Source organism: Microtus oregoni, unplaced genomic scaffold, assembly GCF_018167655.1.
Source record: "Microtus oregoni isolate MIOR12 unplaced genomic scaffold, Mior012 000008F_ref0000371, whole genome shotgun sequence".
Lineage (NCBI taxonomy): Eukaryota > Metazoa > Chordata > Mammalia > Rodentia > Cricetidae > Microtus > Microtus oregoni.
The window spans coordinates 17,359,863-17,383,424 of record NW_024543067.1 but is presented as its reverse complement, the minus strand read 5'-3'; the positions used below and the strand labels follow the sequence as shown (position 1 = coordinate 17,383,424).

The window sequence follows — 23,562 nt, the reverse complement described above, 5'->3', positions numbered from 1 at the left end:
GCGGAGAGCAGCTGTCATGTCAAGGCTGCAGAAATGACAACATTTAGCTTCTAAGGCCTGCTCTCACTCCCAGCTGAGCCACCTGGGCTGACTCCCTGCTGCCTGGGTCCCAGTTTTCTTATTCTCCTGATGACTACAATAATATCTTCCTCGGAATGCTGGGCAGAGCTAATGAGATAATGGCCTAAAACACTGAGCAGGTGACAGCTACGGAAAACGTTCTAGCTGTCACCACCTTCGTCATTGTGATGTGGTTAGTTACTCACCATTCTGGTGACACACATCTTCCCTCATTTTCTGCCCCCCACAACACCATTTATAGTCTCTTTTTTTTCCAAAATATAGATCACCTCAGTAACCTTTATGAGTAGGTGTGATTACCCATGTTGTGAGGAGACAAAGTCATGGGTAGGTTATGTAACTTTCCAAGGTTAGAAAGAAAAGCAACTGGGATGGATGAGTTCCCTCAGCTTCCCACAGGAAACAGTTGCAGGGGCTTCCAGACCATGTTCCTTGCCAGGGTAGTACAGACGCGTGTCCGAAGGTGGACACAGCCAAATGTGAAATACACAGGTGTACAGGCAATTACAGAATCGTGTGGGGGCAGGTGATGTCTAAGGAGCTAGCCAGAGTCCTCGGGGGAGGGGGTGGGCACAGCACTCAGATGACAGGACTCCAGAGCCCACAGCTTTTCCTCTGCCACAGAGCTGAACGAACACTGTGTCCTGTTCCTGGTTCTGGGACACTCTGAAGGAGAGAGACTGATGAGGATAAGGGACAGAGGGACCAATCAGAGACCATGTCAAAGTAGGTAGCCTTATTAGGGCAAGTTTCAGGAAAAGCTCATAGCCAGAGATGAAAGGAAAAGACATATAAGGTGTGGGCTAGCCTGAGCAAAGGCTGTTGGACTACAGGACAGAGGGTTCATGGTGTATAAGAGCATCAGCAAGGGTGGGGCCAGAACCTGAAGAGCCTGGAAAGATATGCTGAAGCTGTCAATCAAACAGGTAGGTAAAGATTAGAGTTCTACATATATGGAAGGTGGAGAAGAGAAAGACCCAAGGGTTTGCCTTAGCATGCATGTCGATCCCGGTATTCCGTGTGCAGTACTCTGCAAGAACACGCTGTGTTGTCCTTCTACTTGTCTGCAGCCTTAGACTTCTCACAAGTTCCTAAACCTTTAATCTAGTCGGCTCCTCCATGGTTTCCAGATCCTCTTCCTCCAAGAAATACAAGCAGGTCGTAAAGGTCACTCAGTAGTTACTTTTACATTATTTGACAAAACACCTGGGGAGGTTTGGATAAGCGTGGTCCCCATAGGCTTATATATTTGAGCACTTAGTTGGCAGGGAATGGCACTATGTGGGAAGGATTAGGAGGTGTGGCTTTGTGGGAGTAGGTGTGGCCTTGTTGGAGGAAGTGTGTCACTGGGTATGGGCTTTGAGGTTTCAAAAGTCCATGCAAGGCCTAGTTCTCTCTCTCTCTCCCTCCCCCCCCCCCCAGTGTGTGTGTGTGTGTGTGTGTGTGTGTGTGTGTGTGTGTATGTATGTATGTTTGTGTGTGTTTATATGTGTGTATGTGTGTGTTTATATATGTGTGTATATGTGTGTGTATGTGTATGTATGTGTATGTATGTGTATGTGTGTGTATCTGTGTGTGTGTATGTGTATGTGTGTGGTGTCTACTGCTCTGGCACCCTGTGTGCTGCAATGTTCCCGCCATGCTCTCTGCTATGATAAAAGACTAACCCTCTGAAACTGTAAGCAAGCCCCAATTTAACGCTTTCTTTTCCAAGAATTACCGTGGTCATAGTGTTTCTTCACAGCAACAGGAACCTTAACTAAGACAATACCCAACAGAAACAAGTTGAGGGGAGATTAATTTTGGCTTGGAGTTTCAGGGAGTTTTTTTAAATTTTAAACATAACTTTTATTGATTCTTTAGGAATGTCAGATCATGCACCCCAATCCCACTCATTTCCCAGTGGGAGTAGGGGAGGCTCTCCAGTGAGGGGGGGGGGATCAGCTTTTCCTAGGCCAGTGAGAGGCAGGACCAGTTCAGCATGGCCTTCATACTCCAACATATGGTTCAACACATGTTTCACAGGGCCCGGTGGTAATATGGCAAGGGACCTCAACATAGAGCAGGCATGACCTTCGATGGTAACAGGAGCCATAGACATCAACATAGCCCCTGGTTCTAACTGCAGTGGGCCACACAGGACCCTCAGTAGCAGTTCATGTCTGGATGACACCCAGGCCACTCAGGTTGGTGTGGCCCCAGCAGCTGCATGTCCCTCAGACCCCAATATGGCCACAATAGTTTCAATTTTTAAATGTACTTTTTATTCCATTTAATGTGTGTACATATATACTTGTGTGTGTGTGTGTGTGTGTGTGTGTGTGCGCACATGCATGTGTATGTAAGCATGTGTTGGGGAGACCAGAGGTCAGTGGGGGTACCTTCCTCTACTACTCTCTAGCTTTTGAGAAGGGCTCTTATTAAACCCAGACCCTACCATTCAGACTGGAATGACTAGCAGTGAACCCAGGGATCTGCAGCCCCCACCCTCAGCAGCGGAGTTAGAGATACACAAGCCACACCTGGCTTTTCATGCAGTGTTGCTGATCTGAATTCAAGTTTTTATGCTTGCACAGCGAGCATTTACCCACTCAGCCATCTCTCCAGCCTGTTGTTCTTTGAGTTGAGATTTTTACTAGGTATCCCTGGTTGGCCTGGAACTTGCTAAGTAATCCAGGCTGGCCTAGAACTGATTAAGTATCCTTGCCTCTGCTTCTCAAGGGTCAGGATCACAAGCAAGAACTGCCGCGGTATGTGGGTCAGGATGCAAGCCGCGGTACGTGTAGTTTACAGTTTCAGACGGTCTCAGTTCGTCACCTCAAAGGAGACATGGTGGAGTTGCCAGCCGTGGGAACACGCAATGACGCAATGCGGGCTCCTGGCACAAAGGCAAAACAGGGAGCAGGGTGTGGGGCTGAAATTAGGGGCCACCTATGTATGACTTTCAAGTGACCTACTTCAGTTAGCTGGCCCCAAACTCCCAAAAGGAGGCCACTAAGCTGGAGCACAAATATTCAAAACTTCAAAACAAGTTTCCAGAGCCAAACCACAGCTATCCGAGCAGGTTTCACGCCCTTGGGTGCTCGCGACTGCTCATGTTCTTATGCATTATTTCCCTGCAGGATTACTGTTCTGCTATGATGTTCTTACTTTCCCTGCCTCGGAGTTTAAGGCAAACTATATACACAGACTTCCAAGCTGTCGGTGAAAACTGGAAGAGGTAATTTAAATGCAACATGGATTTCTTCAGGCTTCCTGTTAATGGGTTTAGGCTTTCATAGAGTACATCATTCCCAGCATAAAGATACCTCAGGGATTTCTGGCTGTGTATAGCTGAGAAATTCTAGAATGTAGCTTAGATTCTAGCAAAATTCCCCAAAGAAATCTGTTTAATAGTTTTCTTTTGTTCACCCAGTTGAAGTAGGTTTACCACATAACACTAAAAGTAGCTTTTGAAAATACAACAATGCCTTTATCTAACTAAAATAAGGTGTTTGACCCCATTTTCTGACTAAAAGGTCAGAAAACAGACCTTAACTAGCGCACATCTTAGTAAGTGTTTGGCTGTGAGCCAGAGGAACCGTGAATGAACTGACTTAAGCAACAGCCATGACTTCACGGAACACCAAGCCTTGGACTGTGGTCTTGGGTTTTGGGGATTCTATGACGTCAAGGGTAGAAGTTGTTTACGTCTGACTGTGAAATCCTCCAGAAGTTGGTTTCATCAGTAGACACTTCCTGGATTGCAAGGGCCATCAACTTCCTACAGCCTACTGGAGGGCAACCCAAGGTCGCTGCTTCACAGAGCTGGGCTGAGGAAGCCATTCCCAGAAGCACCCCTTCCACTTTTTGTGCTCATTTCTTTTCAGACCCTTATTGCTATAACACGGAATCACCAGGACTTAGAACAAAGACATTTACTCTTAAGCTTCAGAAGGCTCCTTATCCCAACACTTTGAAAGTTTAGCAAGATGGAGTTTAGGAGTGTGGCTTGTTGGTGTTTGACCAGCAGGATCACCATGTTTATCTTTGACATTCTAGTGTCTTTTTCTTGGATCTTGCTTTAAAATTTTGGCTAAACTTTCTTCTTATTGTGGACCATATTCCACTTTTCTGATGGCAGGAAGTGTTGTTAAAAGGCTTCCAGCTTCCTGGATAGGCTCATAAGCACTCATTTTTCATTATTCTTGGGTCTAGGATCCAAAGGTTTGGGAGAATGACCTGGATTTATATTGGTTGTGGAGATGTAGTTTGGCTGGTACAGTTTGGGGAAACCAGCAGCATTCCCTGGCTATGATCTACCTTTTAACACTAAAAGCTGAACGTTGAAAGCACTGTTGGCTATAATACCTCCTATTTTAGTTGCTTGGCCATGAGCCATGTTTATTTGAGTCCCTAAGAACACGTAGAGTTAGGAGTAGAACCTGCAACCAGAGCCAGGGAGGAGCTGGGACCCTGATGCTTTTCTGTCGGCTTAGCAGCTGATATTTTAATTATTGTCTGAGGCCCCACATTCTTGTAGTTAGCGCCTTGCAGGCCACTCAGGATGTGCCTTGGCGGGGCTTCTGGTCCTGCCGCTCAGCTCTGCTGCAGGGCTATGTAGGTTTAAATTAAGTTTCTATATTCTATTTATCAGTATGTCCTGGGAGTCAAAGGCTGGGGTGAAAACCTGCTAACTCAAGACAGGCTGAGTAGCAACTAGCTGTCCTTACATTTTGGCCGGGGACCCTGCAAGAGACATGTCTTTTCCCACCATCTGCATACTTGAGAGAGCTCCCATTCCTAATGTCTAAACATGGTCCAGATAAGAAAGAAAATACTGACACGAAACATCATTCCACAGCTGAAATCCAATACCTAACATGTTCAGCTTGAGTCTCATGTTTTTTTACAAGGGGTAGAGGTGAGGTTAAGGTTAAAACTAGCCTTCCTCCTTTACAAACCACGAGCCAGCCTACAGAAACCTGAAGGCATGTTCACAGCCGTACCAACCAAACAATGTCATCTAGGCTTTGGTCTCATCTAAGCTTTCTAATCTTTGTTAAGATTCGCATTGATGCACTGTTTTAGTTTCAGTCCCCTGTACCCCTGACCCCCAAAATACCTTGAAACTTACGATGGCGTATTAAAAGTTAAATGTATTAAACAGCCAAACCACAGGGAGGCAGCCCCAAGGCTTTCAGCACACAATGACGTTGAGCAAATCAAAGTGGGCTTCTCAGCGTGTCAAGCCTGCAGTACCATGGATAACACAGAGCCTATTCTATGACTCTTCAGCAGGGTGGCCGTTTCATCGCTGGCTACTGAAGAGGACATGAACAAAAATAGATACTCGTGGCCAAGACAATAATTTCTGCGAGGTCAGAAATACTCTCTACTTTAGCTGGAAGTTATGGCTTTGGTACTTGGTGTACCACAAACACACCCCGCGGTCTCTGAGGGAATAATAAACACGGGTCTCAGGCTGCAGAAAGCACCAAGCCAAGTCCCAGGGCATCCCTGTGCCATAGGAGGACAGGATCGCCGTGGGGTTCCTGTGAAACTCGGGCTGTATGGTTCTTCCCACCAGGCTGCAAGCTCCATGAGGACAGGGTCATGGTCCTGTTTTATCTTTAGTGTCCAGAATAATGCCAGGCACACACCAGGTGTCCAGTAATGACAGGCTGCATGAATTAATAGCAAAAAGTTGTGTTCTTCCAGGTTAGTTCAACTCAATTTTACCCCAGGCTTCCCGAAGGAGAGCTGCAACCTTTTGACTCCTCTGCTTCCTTTTAATTATGAAATCTGTTTCTCTCAAGTGTGTGGATGAAAGGGGGAATAGAGGCCTTCTCAGTTCCTCTCACCTCTGACAGTCCAGCTGGTCATTTCAGGGCGGACAGGTGTCAAGACTTAGCTCTGTGTGCTAGACCAGGTTAGGACTGCTTCCCAAGAGTAGGAATGCACTCTAGGCTAGGACTGCACCCTAGGCTAGGACTGTACCCCTGGTTAGGACTGCACCCCAGGTTAGGACTGCACCCCAGGTTAGGAATGCACCCCAGGTTAGAAATGCACCCTAGGCTAGGACTGTACCCCAGGTTAGGACTGCTCCCCAGGTTAGTACTGTACCCCAGGTTAGGACTGCACCCTAGGCTAGGACTGTACCCCAGATTAGGACTGCACCCCAGGTTAGGAATGCACCTCCAGGTTAGGACCGCATCCCAGGTTAGTACTGCTCCCAGGTTAGGACTGCTCCCCAGGTTACTACTGCTCCCGAGGTTAGGACTGCTCCCCAGGTTAGGACTGCACTTCCAGGTTAGGACCGTACCCCCAGGTTAGTACTGCTCCCCAGGTTAGTACTGCTCCCCAGGTTAGGACCACACCCTAGGTAAGTACTGCATCCCCAGGTAAGTACTGCACCCCAGGTTAGAACTGCACCCCAGGTTAGTACTGTACCCCAGGTTAGGACTGCTCCCCAGGTTAGTACTGCACTTCCAGGTTAGGACTGCACCCCAGGTAAGTACCGCACCCCAGGTTAGTACTGCTCCCCAGGTTAGTACTGCTCCCAAGGTTAGGACTGCTCCCCAGGTTAGGTCTGCACTCCTAGGTTAGGACTGCACCCCAGGTAAGTACCGCACCCCAGGTTAGGACTGCTCCCAAGGTTAGGACTGCTCCCCAGGTTAGGACTGCACTCCTAGGTTAGGACTGCTCCCCAGGTTAGTACTGCATCCCAGGTTAGGACTGCTCCCCAGGTTAGTACTGCACCCCAGGTTAGGACTGCTCCCAAGGTTAGGACTGCTCCCCAGGTTAGGACTGCACTCCTAGGTTAAGACTGCACCCCAGGTTAGGACTGCACTCCTAGGTTAGGACTGTACCCCAGGTTAGGACTGCACTCCTAGGTTAGGACTGCTCCCCAGGTTAGTACTGCACCCCAGGTTAGGACTGCTCCCCAGGTTAGTACTGCACTTCCAGGTTAGGACTGCTCCCCAGGTTAGTACTGCACTCCAGGTAAGTACCGCACCCCAGGTTAGTACTGCTCCCCAGATTAGTACTGCTCTCCAGGTTAGGACTGCTCCCAAGGTTAGGACTGCTCCCCAGGTTAGGACTGCACTCCTAGGTTAGGACTGCACCCCAGGTTAGGAGTGCTCCCCAGGTTAGGACTACACTCCTAGGTTAGGACTACTCCCCAGGTTAGGACTTTACCCCAGGTAAGGACTGCCCCTAGGTTAGGACTGAACTCCCTAAGGTCACATCTTTCCACCTCTCTCTTTCCTTAACAAAATAGGAAGTAGGAACAATTCCGTCATCCTACCTGGTGGGTTACCACCATCACCTGATATTTCCATTGGTAAAAGTCATCGGAAGGAAGCGGTCTGAGGATTGTGGACAGGCTATATAATTTGCATAAATTTTTATTATTTCTATACCTTGCCTAGAAATATTGATAAGAAATTTTGGTTCACTTGATTAAATATATAATAGTTAATCAAAAGAAAGGATCTGCCCTAGAAATATTGGTGTACTTTTTGATCAAGTACAGATGTTTTAGTTTCCTGGGAACTGAAAGAACTAATTAGCCTTCGATCAGAACCATGCATGGGAGAAATAAACAACAAAAAACAACACAAAAAAAATGGCATTCTTCCCAGAATACAGCAATATTAGACCCTAAGACTTAAGAGCAGCAGCTTGTGGTCACCACATGCACATCCCATCCACTTAGAAAAGACCCATGAAGGGGCATTAAACCTTGATGTCGAGAGCAGGAAGCAGGGCTGGCAAAGGCTGGGACAAGGACTTGGATAACGCACACGTCTGACCTCAGAGCGCTCTTGCTTGAGTCTTCACAGGGAAATGAAACTCATTGTTTACAATTGTTTGGCAAGCCTTCAAGGAAATCTTTGATAGTTTCTGAAGCTCGCTCACATTGGGAGGAGCTCAGGACAGATAAGGTCCTGTAAGGTCACTGCCCTCAGAGTTCAGCCACAGAAATCCCACCCTGCACCTAATCTAAACACCTTTGATATTCCTCAGTTTTTCGATGGTCCTTGTGGTTTTCCTTCAGTCCCTCGTCGAAGACGACACATTCACAGAAGTTGTGGGTGCAGTTCTGGAACGGTCCATGCTTGAATGGACGGGAAACTTTGCTACAGCCAGAAAGTTGGATGAGGTCACTGAGCACAGGCATCTAAAGATTCTTCTACTGATGACTTGCTTAGACGTACATATCCAATAACTCATTCTTCCTCCCTTCCCTTGGCAAAAATCTGGCAGCAGGGACAGGCGCCGTATGCAAAGGTTCTTTTTAAGTCTGCAATACAGAAGTGGAAGCCATCTATCTTCAAACTTAATTTTACTTAATGGTGTAAGGTTGGGGTGGGAAGAGTTCCCATTCTGGTTCCTCTGTTGCTAACTGCTTTCTGCAGTTCACATTCTCCACTTCTGGAGGCCTTTTCTCCTCTGCCGATACTCACCAGAAAAGTACAAGGAAAGCATTTAAAACTAGCTGTAAAGCAAGTACACAACTCTTTTCCTTTCCTGCAAATTAATTTTTCCTTACTGCAGACGTGGCTAGGCAGCTACTAGGTCAATAAGCAGGAGTTCCTCTCTCTTCCAATGACAACCTATGTATAACCATCACCAACAAGGCTCTAATCTTTTGGCCTTGAAGAACTAATCAATAAATAAATACTGCCCTGTGGTGGTTTGAAAGAAAATGGCCCCCAAAGGGAATGGCACTATTAGGAGGTGGGGTCTAACTTCCATTGTTAGAGGAAGTGTGTCATTGTGGGGGTGGACTTTGAGGTCTCTTATGCTCAAGCTTCCCTCAGTGTGACTGTCAGTCTACTTCCTGTTGCCTGTCAGATGTAGCACTCTCGGCTCCTTCTCCAGCACCACATCTTCTTGCACACCACCATGCTCCCTTTCTTGATGATAATGGACTGAAGCTTTGAAACTATAGGTGAGCCACCCCAATTAAATGTCTTCTTTTATAGGGGTTGCCGTTGTTGTCATGGTGTCTCTTCACAGCAACTGAAACCTTAACTAAGAAAACCCCCCAAAAGACTAGAATGAGTCTGTTGAGTTTCATTTTCCAATTAGAGAAACCTATCACACATATTATTATCATGACTTCAGAAAAGAAAGCACAATAGAAAACTTATGGACTGATCACAACTTTAGCTAAATCAGCTACCTCATGGAATGTGGGGGTTTTATAATCATTGTCCACCATTTAAAAACCCATTCTGCCACAAGTTAGTGAAAATTCTATTATTACCCTGAAGCCCAAATCTAGGACTGGGTCCAGGGAATAGTTCTGCTGACTTCCCTCCTTCCCCTGGAGAGAGAAACAATCTTTCTTATTTCTTGAGCACTTTGTGGATAATTTTTTATTGTACACTGTTACACATTATCCCTGCCAATGTCTAACCAACAGTTTCATCATAAGCTGGTGTGTTTTAGTACATTTATTTAGGGTTTGGGGTAGGCGTGCACCTGCACACCACAGTGGTGGTCTGAGAACAAACTGTGGGAGTCGTTTCTCTCCTTCACCATGACCATGTCCTTAGGCGTGGTGATAAGTGCCCTTACCTGTTGGGCCATCTCGACAGTCCCCAGCTGACACAGCCTGTCTAGTTGGTTCTTTCCCTCTCTCAGACATGGAGCCCAGAATACATAAGGCATTCTAGAATTATTTATCAAGTATACTTGTATAGTCAGTCAGATGTAGACAAAAGATTCTTTCCCTATACCGAACTGATCACCACGTGCCCACCGACATGCCACAGCGGACCACAGGAGTCCTAGAGACGCAAACTTGTAAGTTACCGAAACATTCAAAGGCCACAGGCTTCCAGTCAGGGCTTGACAGATTTAAACTGAAGTTGAAGTGAACAGTAAACACTCTTGTCCCAATGAACAGGCTCAGCTAAGAGCCTGGCTTGGAGCTGTGTCTAAACATTGTCAATGATACTGATTTATACGTGTTCCGATGAGAGTGGAGTTTGCAGACACAGTATAGAGCAGGAAGCGTCAGAAGGGCGGGTGATAGCCAACAGCAAAGGAAACATTCTGTGCTCCTTAGTCCTGGTCATTTTTTGGTGAGTCATGGATTCGTGGTATGGAAACTGAACACTGAGCCCAGCAGTTCTCTGAATCCAGGAAAACATCATTTTATAATTTATTCTTCTGACAAAACCTGGCTGCCGTTCAGCAGTGCAGTAGAAGTATGCTCTGCAGAAGTGTATTTGTGGGATTCTCAAATACACTGACAGTTTCCTCTTATAAGGGGTGGAACCAATAAAATCTTTCTGTGCCTTGTATGTTTCCCACCATGAATGTGCAGGAACTAAAATTATAATCAATTGTTCCTAATAAAGGCAGAGAATAGAAACACGCACTGTTCTGCTTGTTATTGCTACTCCTTAGTAGAATGTGAAAGTCCAGTTCTTTAGTTCTGGCTTAGAGGTAAGATTTGAATTCACTTAGTGGTTAAAGTTGTGAGCTACTCTAGGTTTTATGGGTGAAATCGTGGCAGCCCTGGTTGGTGAAGATGAAATTAAACGAGGGGACCATGTTGAGGCCCAGCAAGCAGCAGAGCTTGGCAGCTTTGGCCATGTGGTTCTGGCTTTAGAGTGAAGGAGAGAAGGAAGTGGTTATAGAATTTGCCTGCACACGTAAGTAAGGAAAGCCACTGAGGTCAGGCACGTGCCAAGGACGTCCCTGAATGGAGGCCTAGAGATGCCATTGCTTGAAGCTGTAATGTTGAAGCCCGAATTGCCTTGGAGACCCCAGATATGCCAGAGTCATGGGACACCTGCTAAGGAGAGCTGATAACTGGGAGCAGAAGCAGCTGAAGCAGAGAAGTGTGATGCAGCCACTAACTCTGAAAGGAGTTGGAGCTCAGATCACCTTGATGCAGTTTGGAGTTGCTCAGCTGGTTTTCAGTCTTGCTTTGGTCCAGTGTTTCCTCACTATGCTCCCTTCCCTACATTTTGGAATGGTAATGTATATCCTGTGCCATTATATACTGGAAGTATGTGATCTATTTTTTATTTTGATTTTATAGAGGGTTACAGTTAAAACATTGAATGAATCTCAGAAGAGATTTTGAACTTTAGACCTTTAAATAAGTTCTAGACCATTGTATGAGACTATAAGTACTTCTGAAGTTGGACTGAATGCATTTTTTTGCATTAAGAAATGGCTATAAGCCTTTGGGGGCCAGGGAGTGGAATGTGGTGGTTTGAAAGAAAATGGTCTCCAAAAGAAGTGGCCTTGTTGGAGTAGGAAGTGCGTCACTATGGAGGCAGGCTTTGGGGTCTCATATATGCTTGAGCTACCCCCAGTGAGATAGACTACTTCCTGTTGCCTGTGAGTCAAGATGAAAGAACTCTCAGCTTCCTCTTGTCTGCCTGTGCGTTGCCATGTTCTACCGTGATGATAATGGACTGAACCTCTGAACTGTGAGCCACTGCTTCTTTATAAGAATCGCCATGGTCAGGGCGTCTCTTCACTGCAATAGAAACCCTAAGACAAACACTTTAACCAGGGTTTACTGGGCTATCCTAGTAGGAGTTTGGAAGTGGTGCCTAGAGCAAGGTAGACCCAGCTCAAGAGGTTACAAAGGGGAAGGATATTAGTTAAGTGGCTTAGAGACCATTCTTGTGATTTTTTTTTATAAAGAATATGGCTACTTTTTGCCCTTGTACAAAAATATCTACCAGAGGCTAAGGTGAAGAGTTTTACATTAACACTGTTGGCAGAGGGGATTTCAAGGAGGCCTGAGTTTCGACTTTCTCACAGGGTTATTACTGACAATTCCAGTACAGACCCACAGTGAAAAGTAGCAAGTGAGGAAGGGAGGAAAAGAACACCAGGAAAGGTGATGCTGAAGCCAACTCCTGTGTTCAAGGAGCTAAAAAGCTTAAAGAAAAGCTGGATGTTAAATAGAATAAAGACAGTAGTAACCTCAGGGCAAGACCCCACCCAGCTAAGCTTCTAACTTGGGAAAAGACATTAAAGGAAAGCTTCAGTCACACAGGAAACCAACAGCTGAAAGCTTAGGCAAATGTAATAACAATGAGGGTCCCTGGTTCTAACCAAGTTCTAGCAAGCAGAAGAACTTGGCACTTCAGTCAGGTGGTTCTGGCTTACGAGTCAAGGACTGAAATAAAGGGTTGAGGACTCTGTCCAAGGCGAAGGAAAGTCAGCAAGGCCAAGCTTTGGCAAGGCAGTACCTACGTGGAGGTCCAGAGAGACCACTGACCAAGCTGTGCAAATGAAGCCTAGATTATGTTGGGGACTGGTGGGGACAAGATGATGAAGGTGACAGAGTTGTGGAACACCTGTCGAGAAAAGCTTCTAACAGGGAGCGGAGTTGCAGTCAACAAAGCTGAAAGGAGCTGGATGCCTGAAGAGGCCTTGACATCAGACATGGAGATGCAGAGTTTGGAATTGGCCATATAGGTTTTAGTCTTGTTTTGGTTCAGTATTTCTTTAATACACTCCCTTTCCTTCCTTCACGAGTGGCAATGCACACATGGCCTCTCTGTGTTAGGAGTACGCCATCTGCTTTTTCACTTTGATTTTCTGGGGCGTTACAATTGAGAGACCGACTTAAAAAAAGGGAACAAAAAGGAAAGGGCCTGACTGTGCCCAGGTGCGGCAGAGGAGGAAAGTGTGTTACAGACCAAAGGGAGAGCGGAGACAGATGCAGAGACTTCTGGGAGTGTCCAGAAGGGACGTGGCCAGACTAAGCGGGGCCATGAGGGGATTGGGGAAGAGAGAGGTGAGAGAGGGAGCCAAGAGGTCAAAGGCACAAAAGGGGCAGATAACCAAAATGTCTAGATTATAAAAGGAAAACCTTGGGGCGGAGGAAGGGAGAAGGCAGCCACGCCCTTGGGCTGGAGAGTTCAGAGGGCAAGGTATGCCAGCCAGACCCTGCAACAGGTGGGCACTGAGGAATGCTGGGAGAGCCTGGATGTGTTAAGTGGGCGCTTGGTCCCAGGTTTCCATCTTAACAAGTTTCTGAGGAATATTTGACTTAGACAGCATTGACAATGAAAAGCTATGAGGACTTCTGAAGTTGGACTAAATGCATTTTGCATATGATATGGCTACAAGCCTATGAGGGCCAGGGGGTGGAATGTGGTGTTTTGAATGAGAATGGCCCCTATAGCTGATATATTTGATGGAGGAAGGTCATTGGCTAATAAAGGCACTGCCCTGGCCCATTTTATTGGTTAGGACATAGGTAGGTGGAGTAAACAGATCAGAACGCTGGGAGGAAGAGGAAGTGAGGTCAGAGACTCCACAGCTCTCTCTGGAGCAGACGCCTCAGAGAGAGAAGCCATGCCCCGCTCCCGGGATGAAGCTCCGACCCAGGATGGACTAGGCTAGAATCTCCCTGGTAAGCGCACCTTGGGGTGCTACACACAGATGATTATAAATGGGCTAAATTAATATGTGAGAATTAACCTAGAAGAGAATGGGCCAGGCAGTGTTTAAATGAATACAGTTTGTGTGTTGTTATTTCGGGGCATAAGCTAGCTGAGCAGGCAGCCGGGATGCTGGGGACGCAGCCCCGCTGCCCCTATTACTACATATATTTACATGTTTAATATACAGTTGGCTAATTGGTTGGAAGGATTAGGAGGTGTGTCCTTGTTAGAGGAGGTATGTTTCTGTGAGTGGGCTTTGAGGTTTCAAACACCGAGGCCAGGTCCAGTGTCTCTCTCTGTGCCTGCTATGTGGAGGTCTCAGTTTCTTCTGCAGCACCATGCCTGCCTGTGCGCTGTGATGCTCCCTGACATCATGATAAAGGACTGTCTGTATCTGTAAGCAAGTCCCCAGTTAAATGCTGTGTTTTATATAAGTTGCCTTAGTCACGGTGTCCCTTCAGAGCAACACAACAGGGACTTAGACTCCAAGTACCATTAATTTCAAGAATCCACTTAATACTGAGTAAGAAAATAAGTACTGATTGTTTAGTTACTAATTACTTGCTGACTTCCCAGAAGACCCGTAGAGAATCAGGAGAAGTGTGGAGAACCAGGCTTCTAATTGATTTTAGCAAAGGCCAGTCAGCCAGCAACCATCAGTCTGTGGGCATCTCACACCCCATGTGAGTCTATTTTCAGCTTCCCCGCTGGAACCTCTGAGGCTACAGGATCATCTACTGTGTGCCAAGAGAACTTAAAGGTTACTAGCCTCTTATCTCTGTGTTGGTATCGCAAAGGCATTCGTTTAGCATAGACATTTTGTTTGTTTGGTTTTTTATTTTGCATAGTGCTTTCTTTGTATCACAGTTATATTTTTCAAAGACCCTGCTTTCTCTTTGTCCCTTCCTATAACAGTCCTAGGTTGTTTAGGTGTCACCACTCAACACTTTTCAGTGTTGAAATACATACAGGTATTCTGGTGGCTCCGTCAAGTCACAATGCAAAATCCAAGGGTCTGTCCTGACCCTGGCCATGTAATAACAAATAGCACTCCTGAAGTAAGCCCAACTGGGTAGCCTCCATCCAGAAAGAGAGTAAGAGCAGGCCAGAGGAGAACCAAGGCAAAGAACCTGGCCCAGTACACGGGAGTTAGAGCCATTGTAGATGGCAATGTTGCAATATCTTGTCAGTCAGTCATGTAACTGGAACTTATACCTCTGAGATTATTTCAGAGCCATCACTCTGTGGAGGTCTTATTCCAATTCCAGAAATATCTTGGCATTCAATCTTGATGACAAATTCTTTTGACTATATTTAGTAGTGGCAAATAACTATTTTTTTTTGAGAATCAGCATTATTTTCAAATATAGTCAGGTCATTCAGAACCCTGAAGGATAAGATGGAGAAATCAATACCATTCTGGTAGAAAACTAAAATGTTGGATATAGTAAAAGAAGTTCGAATTTCCCGTGCTGATATGACAATCAGCTTGAAAAGGGGATTTTACGCGACAATGACATCACTGTGTTAGGAGAAAATCTAACACATCTCTCAAGGTCGTTTACGTGGAGGTACAAATTCCAGAACCTTACTATCCAGTTCTTATTGGTGGCAGCAGTCAGGTCTTTCCGGGTTCTTGGCTTCTTATCCAAAGAGCTGGAAATAAGGACTCACACAGACTTGAAAATTAGCAAGATAATTTCATTCAAAGTGAAGCAATAGTACAGATTAGAAAAAGATATTCTCAAGATGAACAGTAGGCTGCCTGAGAACACTGAATAGCCGGAACTATTGTTTGGGGGCTGTTTGTGCAGCCAATAACAGTTGTTTGGTTGTTAGAAGTTGTAATGAATCCTATTTTGATTGGTAGGTTAGGTCCTGTATTCATTTTTTCAGCTCTGCATATTCCTTCCCACAAAGCATCTGATTTTAATTAGATGCACACCCAACTGTGCATAGTTAGAAGATGAGAAATAGGGAATCCTCTCTTAAACTTATATTGGAGGGCAATTTTGCCTTCCTGTGCACACACCCAAAACAAATTCAGGCCACACTGAGCTCCTGGATCGGGGTATGCTGGAAATTTATCTAGATAAAAACTGTCTAAGTGTGACTGTTGTTAGAGGAGGAAGGCAGGGAACTAAGGGGACCTTACCTTGCTCTTGGTTGGGGAAAGTTACCTGTGACACCTGTTCTGCCCTTCCCCTCCCTCTCATCTGTCCATAAACCTTCCCTGGGGGTGGGCAAAGAGGCAGCTTGACAGATCCAGGAACTACGAATTACAAGTTTGTTTATAGAAAGCTTTTCCTTTACTGCATAAAAGTTTAAACAATTCCGATTAATAAACTTGGTAGTTCTTGTATCTAGTCCACATCAACTTGTTAGCTTATGTTAATGTGTGCAATAAATAAAAGCCAACTCATTAACATTGAGCCAAAAGAGTTGTTCACCCGTCATCTCCCAAGAAACTTTTCAGTCATAAAGATGGCCTCTATGTGGCTGTAGATAAAAAGCCACCATCCCATAGAGACATTTGTGGCCGCGGTAAGGACACATACAGTAGTATGCGGTCCTAAACTTAACCTCACCTCATGGGAGGGAGGTGGATTTTGTCACTGGGAATGACTCGAAAGGTTCTTCTGACTCCAAGTCCACTGTTCTGCCCACTTTTACTGGCTGCGTGTCTTTATTCATAACCCTGGAACGAGTCAGGGCCAAGGAGGGAATGCAATTTCAAAGTCCTTCAGAGACCGTGAGCACACACCCACTCTACAAAGGTAGGAATTCCTTCAACAAACTTCCTTTTGGCCTAAGCCCTGGGACTCTAAGGACATCGAGAAAAAGAACAGAAAACACCATAGCGACTTAATAACCCTAAAACCAGCAACTTGGTATTGAATGGATGAAGCAATACACACATCCCAGATGCGTATTCTCCGCCACGCCTAACTTAACGGGCGGGGAGCTGAGCGTCTACCCAGGGCGGCCTGGTGCAGGAGAGGCCTCTGCTCAGACCAGCCTAGCGCCCCGCGCGGGCCCTGCCAGGCACTCGCGGAGGCCGGCCCGCGGGGGAGCCACCGCGCACGGAGAAGCCCGAGAGCGCCCACAGCCTGTCTAACCCGTGCTAACCCGCGAGCTCCGGGCCAACCCTACCGCTGCGGGCCCGGTGGCGGCGGCGCGCGCAGACGCTCCTTTCCCCCGGCCCCTGGGCGTGGCATCGGGAGCGCGCGCGGGCCTGGAGCCAATAGGCAGGGTCTGACCCCGTGACGTCACAAAACTGGCGGGGAGCGCGCCTTCTTCCGCCCCCGCCCCTCCGGCCCGGGCCTCGTTCGCCGGGTCCCGCCCAATCGGCACGGCGCAGCCAATCGGAAGGCGGGAAGCGCACGAGCCGACGCGGGGGCGGGGCCGGGTGGCGGCCGGGCGAGGCCGGGGCGCGGAGTGGGCCGGACTGGGTTGAGCCGCCGCGCGCCGGTGAGCTCGGCGGTGCGGAGGGAAGGGAGCGCGCGGAGGGGTGCGGCCGCCAGCCGAGGCCGACCGCGGCGGGTGCTCTCCTGGACCCGGTTCGTATCCTCGTCCCCCGCCGCCGCGTCGGGAGGGGGCGGTCGAGGCGGCGAAGGGGAGGGCGCGCGTGGGCAGCGACCACGGGTGGAGGGCCTCGGTCGGGAGGAGTAGCCGCGGGCCCCGGGCGGTACCGGGCTGGCTGTCAGCGCGTGGCACGTCCGCCTCGGCTCGCCGCTGTCACGCTCGGCCCCGCGTGGCCACGCCGGTCTGCGAGGTCTGCGGAAGCGGGCGCCGCGCGGCGCCGGCCGGGCCCGAAGATGCTGCGCGCCCGTGGGCTCAGCGCGCTGGCTGCACGGAGCGGCCGCGCGGCGCCCGTCTGGGCTCCCGCAGTCCCCGGCCTGGGGCCGGGTGACCGCCTGGCCGGCTGGGTGGGTTTGTTTGGTTTCTTCTTCTCCCCTCCCCTTTCTCCCCCCTCCGTTCTCTCCTCCCTCCCTGCCCATTCACTGGGCTGCGGCGAGACCTCGCCCCTCCTCCGCTCCCGCCTCCCCGCCACCGCCTCCTCTAATGAGCATCTCTGCCTTGCTTTCAATGGGCCGCTGCTGCTGTCGCTGCTGCTGTCCGCGCGGTTTGTGGATGTTGTCGGCTCCGTGTTGTGATGACAGGAGAATGTGTGTGTGTCCCGGGCCCAGACGGATTGGTAGGTATTCACGTAACTACCTGTGTTGGGGACCCAGGAAGGATGGTGACTGATTTTGTGTATGAATGGATGGCTCTAGGGGTCCGCATGGAATTAAGGGGGGGGGGGGGCGCGATAGGAAAAGGGAGACAAAGGCTCTCTGGACCAGAAGAATTTCTTTGATATCTTAGTAAGTGCGATTTTCGGGTAGGGACAGACGAAACTGATCAAACAAGTGCTGGTTTGGTGCCTGGTGTCTTAAGGATAAGGGTTTGTTTTTTTGTTTTTTTTTTTTGTTTTGTTTTTTTCATTGCTATAGATACCGACATGGGAAATGGCTAGGCATTTCCAGAAAATGCTGAAAAATCCCAAGTCTTTGTGCAGGGTGTTTAATGCAATTAGATTACATAAACGGAGGTTATGATACGTGTAATGGCTAGTGTAGTATTTATTTCCATTTGCATCAGAAGCTTTGCAAGGCCGAGAAGCTCTGGAGTAGGTGCACCAGTAGCATTTTTTAAATTGATTTGGCCAGTGGGTTTATTGACGAAGTGGAATAATTTCTTGGCGCAGGCTTTGCCGAGCACATCAGAAAGAATGGACGGAGCGCCTTCTGTTTCTGGTTACAGCGCATCTTTTTATTAGTCATTGCCAGTAGCAGCCAAATCTGCCTAGGACTGAGCGGCTGCACACAGGATTGCCAAGTGTGGGCCACGATGGTATATGAACTTTAAAAAACCCCGCAAGACTGTAGGATTATTCTAGATTACCAATAACCATATCCTGATATTTTAATTGCCTAATGAAGAGGCTTCTGTTTTAAGCTAGCGAGTTTATCAGGATTTCAGAGGTTTTCTTTTGAATCGCAGGAAGCGTAGAAGGATATTAAGAATCTTTCCAGGCATTTAGTAGTGTATGGACTTGTACCGTTTCTGGTCTGATGAAAATACTATATAATTAGTACTGTACTGACCTGATGGAGTGATTATTAAATACAGCGCAAACTTTCATGATTCAACTTCCTGAAGAATTTGCCTTTCTTTTGAAAGCTTGTTAGGAGCCAAAGAATTGAATGCAATCCGTATGCTAAGCTGTGATTAACTGTGAAGATACAAATGAAAATAAGTCACTCTCTGCTGTTTTGACTTTTAACCTCAAATACTTTTGCTGTGAAGGAAACAACATAAAGAGCTTGAGTTTGAATATTCAGAGCACCTGCTGCATGGATTATGAGCTTTTTTACCCCCAGATTTCATTCATTTCTACTGACAGAAACTGTCAGAACACGGGAATTTAAGGGGGATCCCCTGAGCAGATGCTACTTAAGCTGATAGGTCTTTGTCCCTCCCACACTCACCTTGTCTTAAAGCAATACAAGCTTAGATTCTGAAGAAAATTTACCTCCATATAAGTTGAACCCTTGTTTTAATTTTTAATGATAGTATTTGCATCATAAACTAAAGAAGAGATACGGTTTATAAGCACAAGGCGCTGTGGCGTGGAACCACACTGCACACATATCCTGGCTGAGTTCAGAACCCTTCACCTTTGGATGACTTTCGGGTGCCCAGTTTGAGTTGTTGTCTAGATGGTTCGTTCAGTAAGTCCTTGTTAGAGATTCCTGTGCTCAGTTCAGAAGGCTTACCTTTGGAATCTAACCCAAAAGTCTAGTCCTCCACTGTGCACTTCTGTCTTTGTATTTAGAAGCAAGCCTCTTCTTGAAAGTCAGCACATTACTGTTTACAAGACATCTGTCCAGCTGTGTGCTCAGTACAGTCTACAGAAGCAGATGCAAACCTGAGTGGTTTTCTCTCTTCCCTCATTTTCACATTTTACTTCCTTAGTGCCCACCGAAAAGTACATGCAAATTGCTTAACACTGTGATTCTTCACATTTTTTTGTATATTTTGCTTTTGGAAGCAGTAGGGGATACTAAGATTGTTTAATTTTTTAAATGTATTTAAAGCAGCTCTAAAGTCTATTTCTTGTACTCTAAGTGACTGCTTGAGACAATATCTTAGGAATTCAGAGAAAATACATTACTGAAGATTTTTTTCTTGGATACATTATTTGAAATAGTGGTATATGTGTTCACTTAAGCCTTCTAGATAAATTCCTACTATAAAATAATGTCTTCAGAATATTCATAATGCTATACTGTTATAATCCAAACCTTGGGCTTAATTTATGGTTCTTTGCTGCTTCCCCATGACAAGTAGATACCTGTTTTTAGCTGAAAGAGAAACTGTTCCCCAGGAGTCAACAGGAATCTCTAGTAGATGAAATAGTAGCTCTGTAGCTTGCTTCTATGACTGCTAAGCAAGGAACGATGGTGGCAGGTTAATTAAATTCTGAAATGGCATCACACTATACCAAAACCAGGTTTAGAGCAAAGAATACTGGGATTATTTTTTATCATGAGTAGCACAGCAAAATTCAGCAATGAATCAAAAAAGACTACATTTGATTTCAAAGCCTCAATACATTAAACATAAAAGCATGAATCTTGAAGAGTTTAGAGTGTCTACTTCCATGTGTTCATCTAAAGTTCAGTGGGGAGAGCCCCAGAGAGGTGCAGTGCCGTGGCCAGGGTCAGTTGGTGAAGAACAGACTCTAGCTCGCTAAGCTGGCTTAGTGGTGTAGAGAAGGAGCTTTGCAGAACCCTAAATTCCTGTTTTATTATGTCGAAAATGTTTCCTTTAAGGTAAAATGAACATTGTTTCAATACAGTGGTATATGTGTGTTATTTACCAATAATGTACAAACATGCACTTGTTAAGGATATATTAACACTTTTAGTGATAGCCACCCGCGTGTTGTCAAATGCCAACACACTGACTACAGGTTAAGGAACAGGTCTTCATAGATGTAGAAATGACTGTGCACAGCGATGGAGAAGGGTGGTTGGGCAGGTAGGCTGCTGCGGCACAGTGTTACATAACTTCCTGCTCGGCTCTCTCCAGGCAGATACATGCGTATGCCGAGCAGTGTGTACTGCACAAAGAAATACAAAGGGAAGAGAAATTATAGTTCAGACGTGGCTTCATGAGTGGCTGAGAATTGTAATTACCGTGAAACACCTTGTAGAGATTACCTAGCATACGGATTTTCATGTACATTCCCTTAGTATTTTCTATACGGCAGAGCGTGTTGGATAATCTGGAGTGTAACTTTCCTGTGTATGTGTCCTAATTGCTCTCTAGGAATCCCAGTCAGAACATCCACCCTGCCACTGTTCTCCGATGCCATGCCAGCACCAACTCAACTGTTCTTCCCTCTCCTCCGTAACTGTGAGCTGAGCAGAATCTACGGCACTGCGTGTTACTGCCACCATAAGCATCTCTGCTGTTCCCCACCGTGCGTTCCTCAGAATCGCCTGAGGTACACGCCCCATCCAGCATATGCTACCTTCTGTAGGCCGAGAGAGAGCTGGTGGCAGTACACTCAAGGAAGGAGATACGCCTCAACACCTCAGAAATTTTACCTCACACCTCCACAAGTCAACAGCATCCTGAAAGCCAATGAATACAGTTTCAAAGTTCCAGAATTTGATGGCAAAAATGTCAGTTCCGTTCTTGGATTTGACAGCAATCAGCTGCCTGCAAATGCACCCATTGAAGACCGGAGAAGTGCAGCCACCTGCTTGCAGACCAGAGGGATGCTTTTGGGAGTCTTTGATGGTCATGCGGGCTGTGCTTGTTCCCAGGCAGTCAGTGAAAGACTCTTCTATTACATCGCTGTTTCCTTGTTACCCCACGAGACTTTGCTGGAGATTGAAAATGCAGTGGAGAGTGGCCGGGCCCTGCTGCCCATCCTCCAGTGGCATAAGCACCCCAATGACTACTTCAGCAAGGAGGCGTCCAAACTGTATTTCAACAGCTTGAGGACTTACTGGCAAGAGCTTATAGACCTCAACACTGGAGACTCGGCTGATATCGATGTTAAAGAGGCTTTAATTAATGCTTTCAAGAGACTTGATAATGATATCTCATTGGAGGCTCAAGTTGGTGATCCTAATTCTTTCCTCAATTACCTGGTGCTTCGGGTGGCATTTTCTGGGGCTACTGCTTGTGTGGCCCATGTAGATGGTGTTGACCTCCACGTGGCTAACACTGGAGACAGTAGAGCCATGCTTGGTGTGCAGGAGGAAGATGGCTCGTGGTCTGCGGTCACGCTGTCCAATGACCACAATGCCCAGAATGAAAGAGAGTTAGAGCGCCTGAAGCTGGAGCACCCGAAGAACGAGGCCAAGAGCGTGGTGAAGCAGGACCGCCTGCTTGGCCTGCTGATGCCTTTCAGGGCTTTTGGAGACGTGAAGTTCAAGTGGAGCATTGACCTTCAGAAGAGAGTGATAGAGTCTGGCCCAGACCAGCTGAATGACAATGAGTATACCAAGTTTATCCCTCCCAACTATCATACACCTCCTTATCTCACCGCTGAGCCAGAGGTCACTTACCACCGCTTAAGGCCGCAGGATAAATTCCTGGTGTTGGCAACCGATGGGCTGTGGGAGACCATGCATAGACAGGATGTGGTTAGGATTGTGGGCGAGTACTTAACTGGAATGCATCACCAACAGCCAATAGCTGTTGGGGGGTACAAGGTGACTCTGGGACAGATGCATGGCCTGCTAACCGAAAGGAGAGCAAAAATGTCATCGGTCTTCGAGGATCAGAATGCAGCAACCCATCTCATTCGCCATGCCGTGGGCAACAATGAGTTTGGAGCCGTCGACCATGAGCGACTCTCTAAGATGCTTAGTCTTCCAGAGGAACTTGCTCGGATGTATAGAGATGACATCACAATCATTGTAGTTCAGTTCAATTCTCACGTCGTCGGAGCGTATCAGAACCAGGAGCACTGAGTCCTGGTACCCTGTAGTTCTCCAGTGCGGAGGGCAGACAGACTTGGGAAAGAACCAATAAGCTATTCCAGCCAGCCATCCTGACACTTCACCCCTGCTTCTCTGTAGCTAGTCCAGTGCTCCAGCCTGACCGCAGCACATAGCATCACGAGTGTCTCTCCTGCCCTGTTGGCCCTCAGGCTATGAAGAATGGCAGATAATACCTTGAGTAGATCAAAAGCAAGGATCTTTCTGGGAGTATATTAGTAAAGGCAAAAAATGCCGTCCCTATCTGCAAACTAAGCATCATAAAGATTCTAATGTACATGAGAGTATTTACTACATGATTTAAAAAAAATAGTCCATGTATTATCACATTTATTTTAGCCTGAAGTATTTTTCAGGTCCAGTACTTTAAGCCATAAATGACCATGAACCTGAAATCTGAGTTTGTAAGCTTTTGTGATTGTGCATAGAATAGGTTTCCCAATGGAAAGAGCTCTCAACCACCCTTCTTTCCTGACCCATGGTATCCTCGGTGTAACTGGGATACTTTGTTTTGCTACACAGAAAAGACAATAAAGGTTCTTAGTTTTATTTATCCTTCTAGTGAATGTTAACTAAAGGGAAAATGTGTTTTTTCAGTTTGTATTCATGAAAAGCTTTATTTAGTCTGTAATAAAGATACCCAGAATGAAAAGAGACTGTATGTTTAATTCTTGTCACCTGTGGCTCCCAGCATTTCCCTGTTCTGAGTCCCTGAAGTCTTGGCAAACTGTGTGTAGTGGGTGAGCAAACTGCTGCTGAGAAATCATCTTCATTTGTGATAGGAGTTCTCATGGAACAAGTTTAGATAGCAGCTTGAGTAGTAAGATTTTAATATTGTATTATGACAGTTTGAGGAATTTTTTTGTTTGTCCCCACTTAGGTCAATTAAAATAATTTGGATTAAAATTATTAAGTGCTTTAAATATACTGTAGGTTGTAATATATGTGTTAAGATGTATACATAAGACACTTTTTTAGTGGCCTGTGCATGC

General features: G+C 46.6%; 1 protein-coding gene across 6 annotated transcripts; it reads left to right on the top strand.

The window, feature by feature from the left end:
* The first annotated feature begins 991 nt into the window (after positions 1–991).
* Positions 992–23,226, top strand: Pdp1 (pyruvate dehydrogenase phosphatase catalytic subunit 1). Of its 6 annotated transcripts, none has more exons than XM_041657236.1 (3): positions 16,913–17,062; positions 17,666–17,700; positions 20,883–23,226. In XM_041657236.1, the coding sequence occupies exons 2-3, from the start codon at positions 17,670–17,672 to the stop codon at positions 22,541–22,543; spliced, it is 1,692 nt and encodes a 563-aa protein (XP_041513170.1). In that variant the 5' UTR covers positions 16,913–17,062; positions 17,666–17,669; the 3' UTR covers positions 22,544–23,226. The 6 variants fall into 6 exon arrangements, with proteins under 6 accessions (XP_041513174.1, XP_041513172.1, XP_041513170.1 ...); XM_041657237.1 differs by lacking the exon at positions 16,913–17,062 and adding an exon at positions 17,273–17,431; XM_041657240.1 differs by lacking the exons at positions 16,913–17,062; positions 17,666–17,700 and adding an exon at positions 992–1,007.
* Positions 23,227–23,562: the final 336 nt, after the last annotated feature.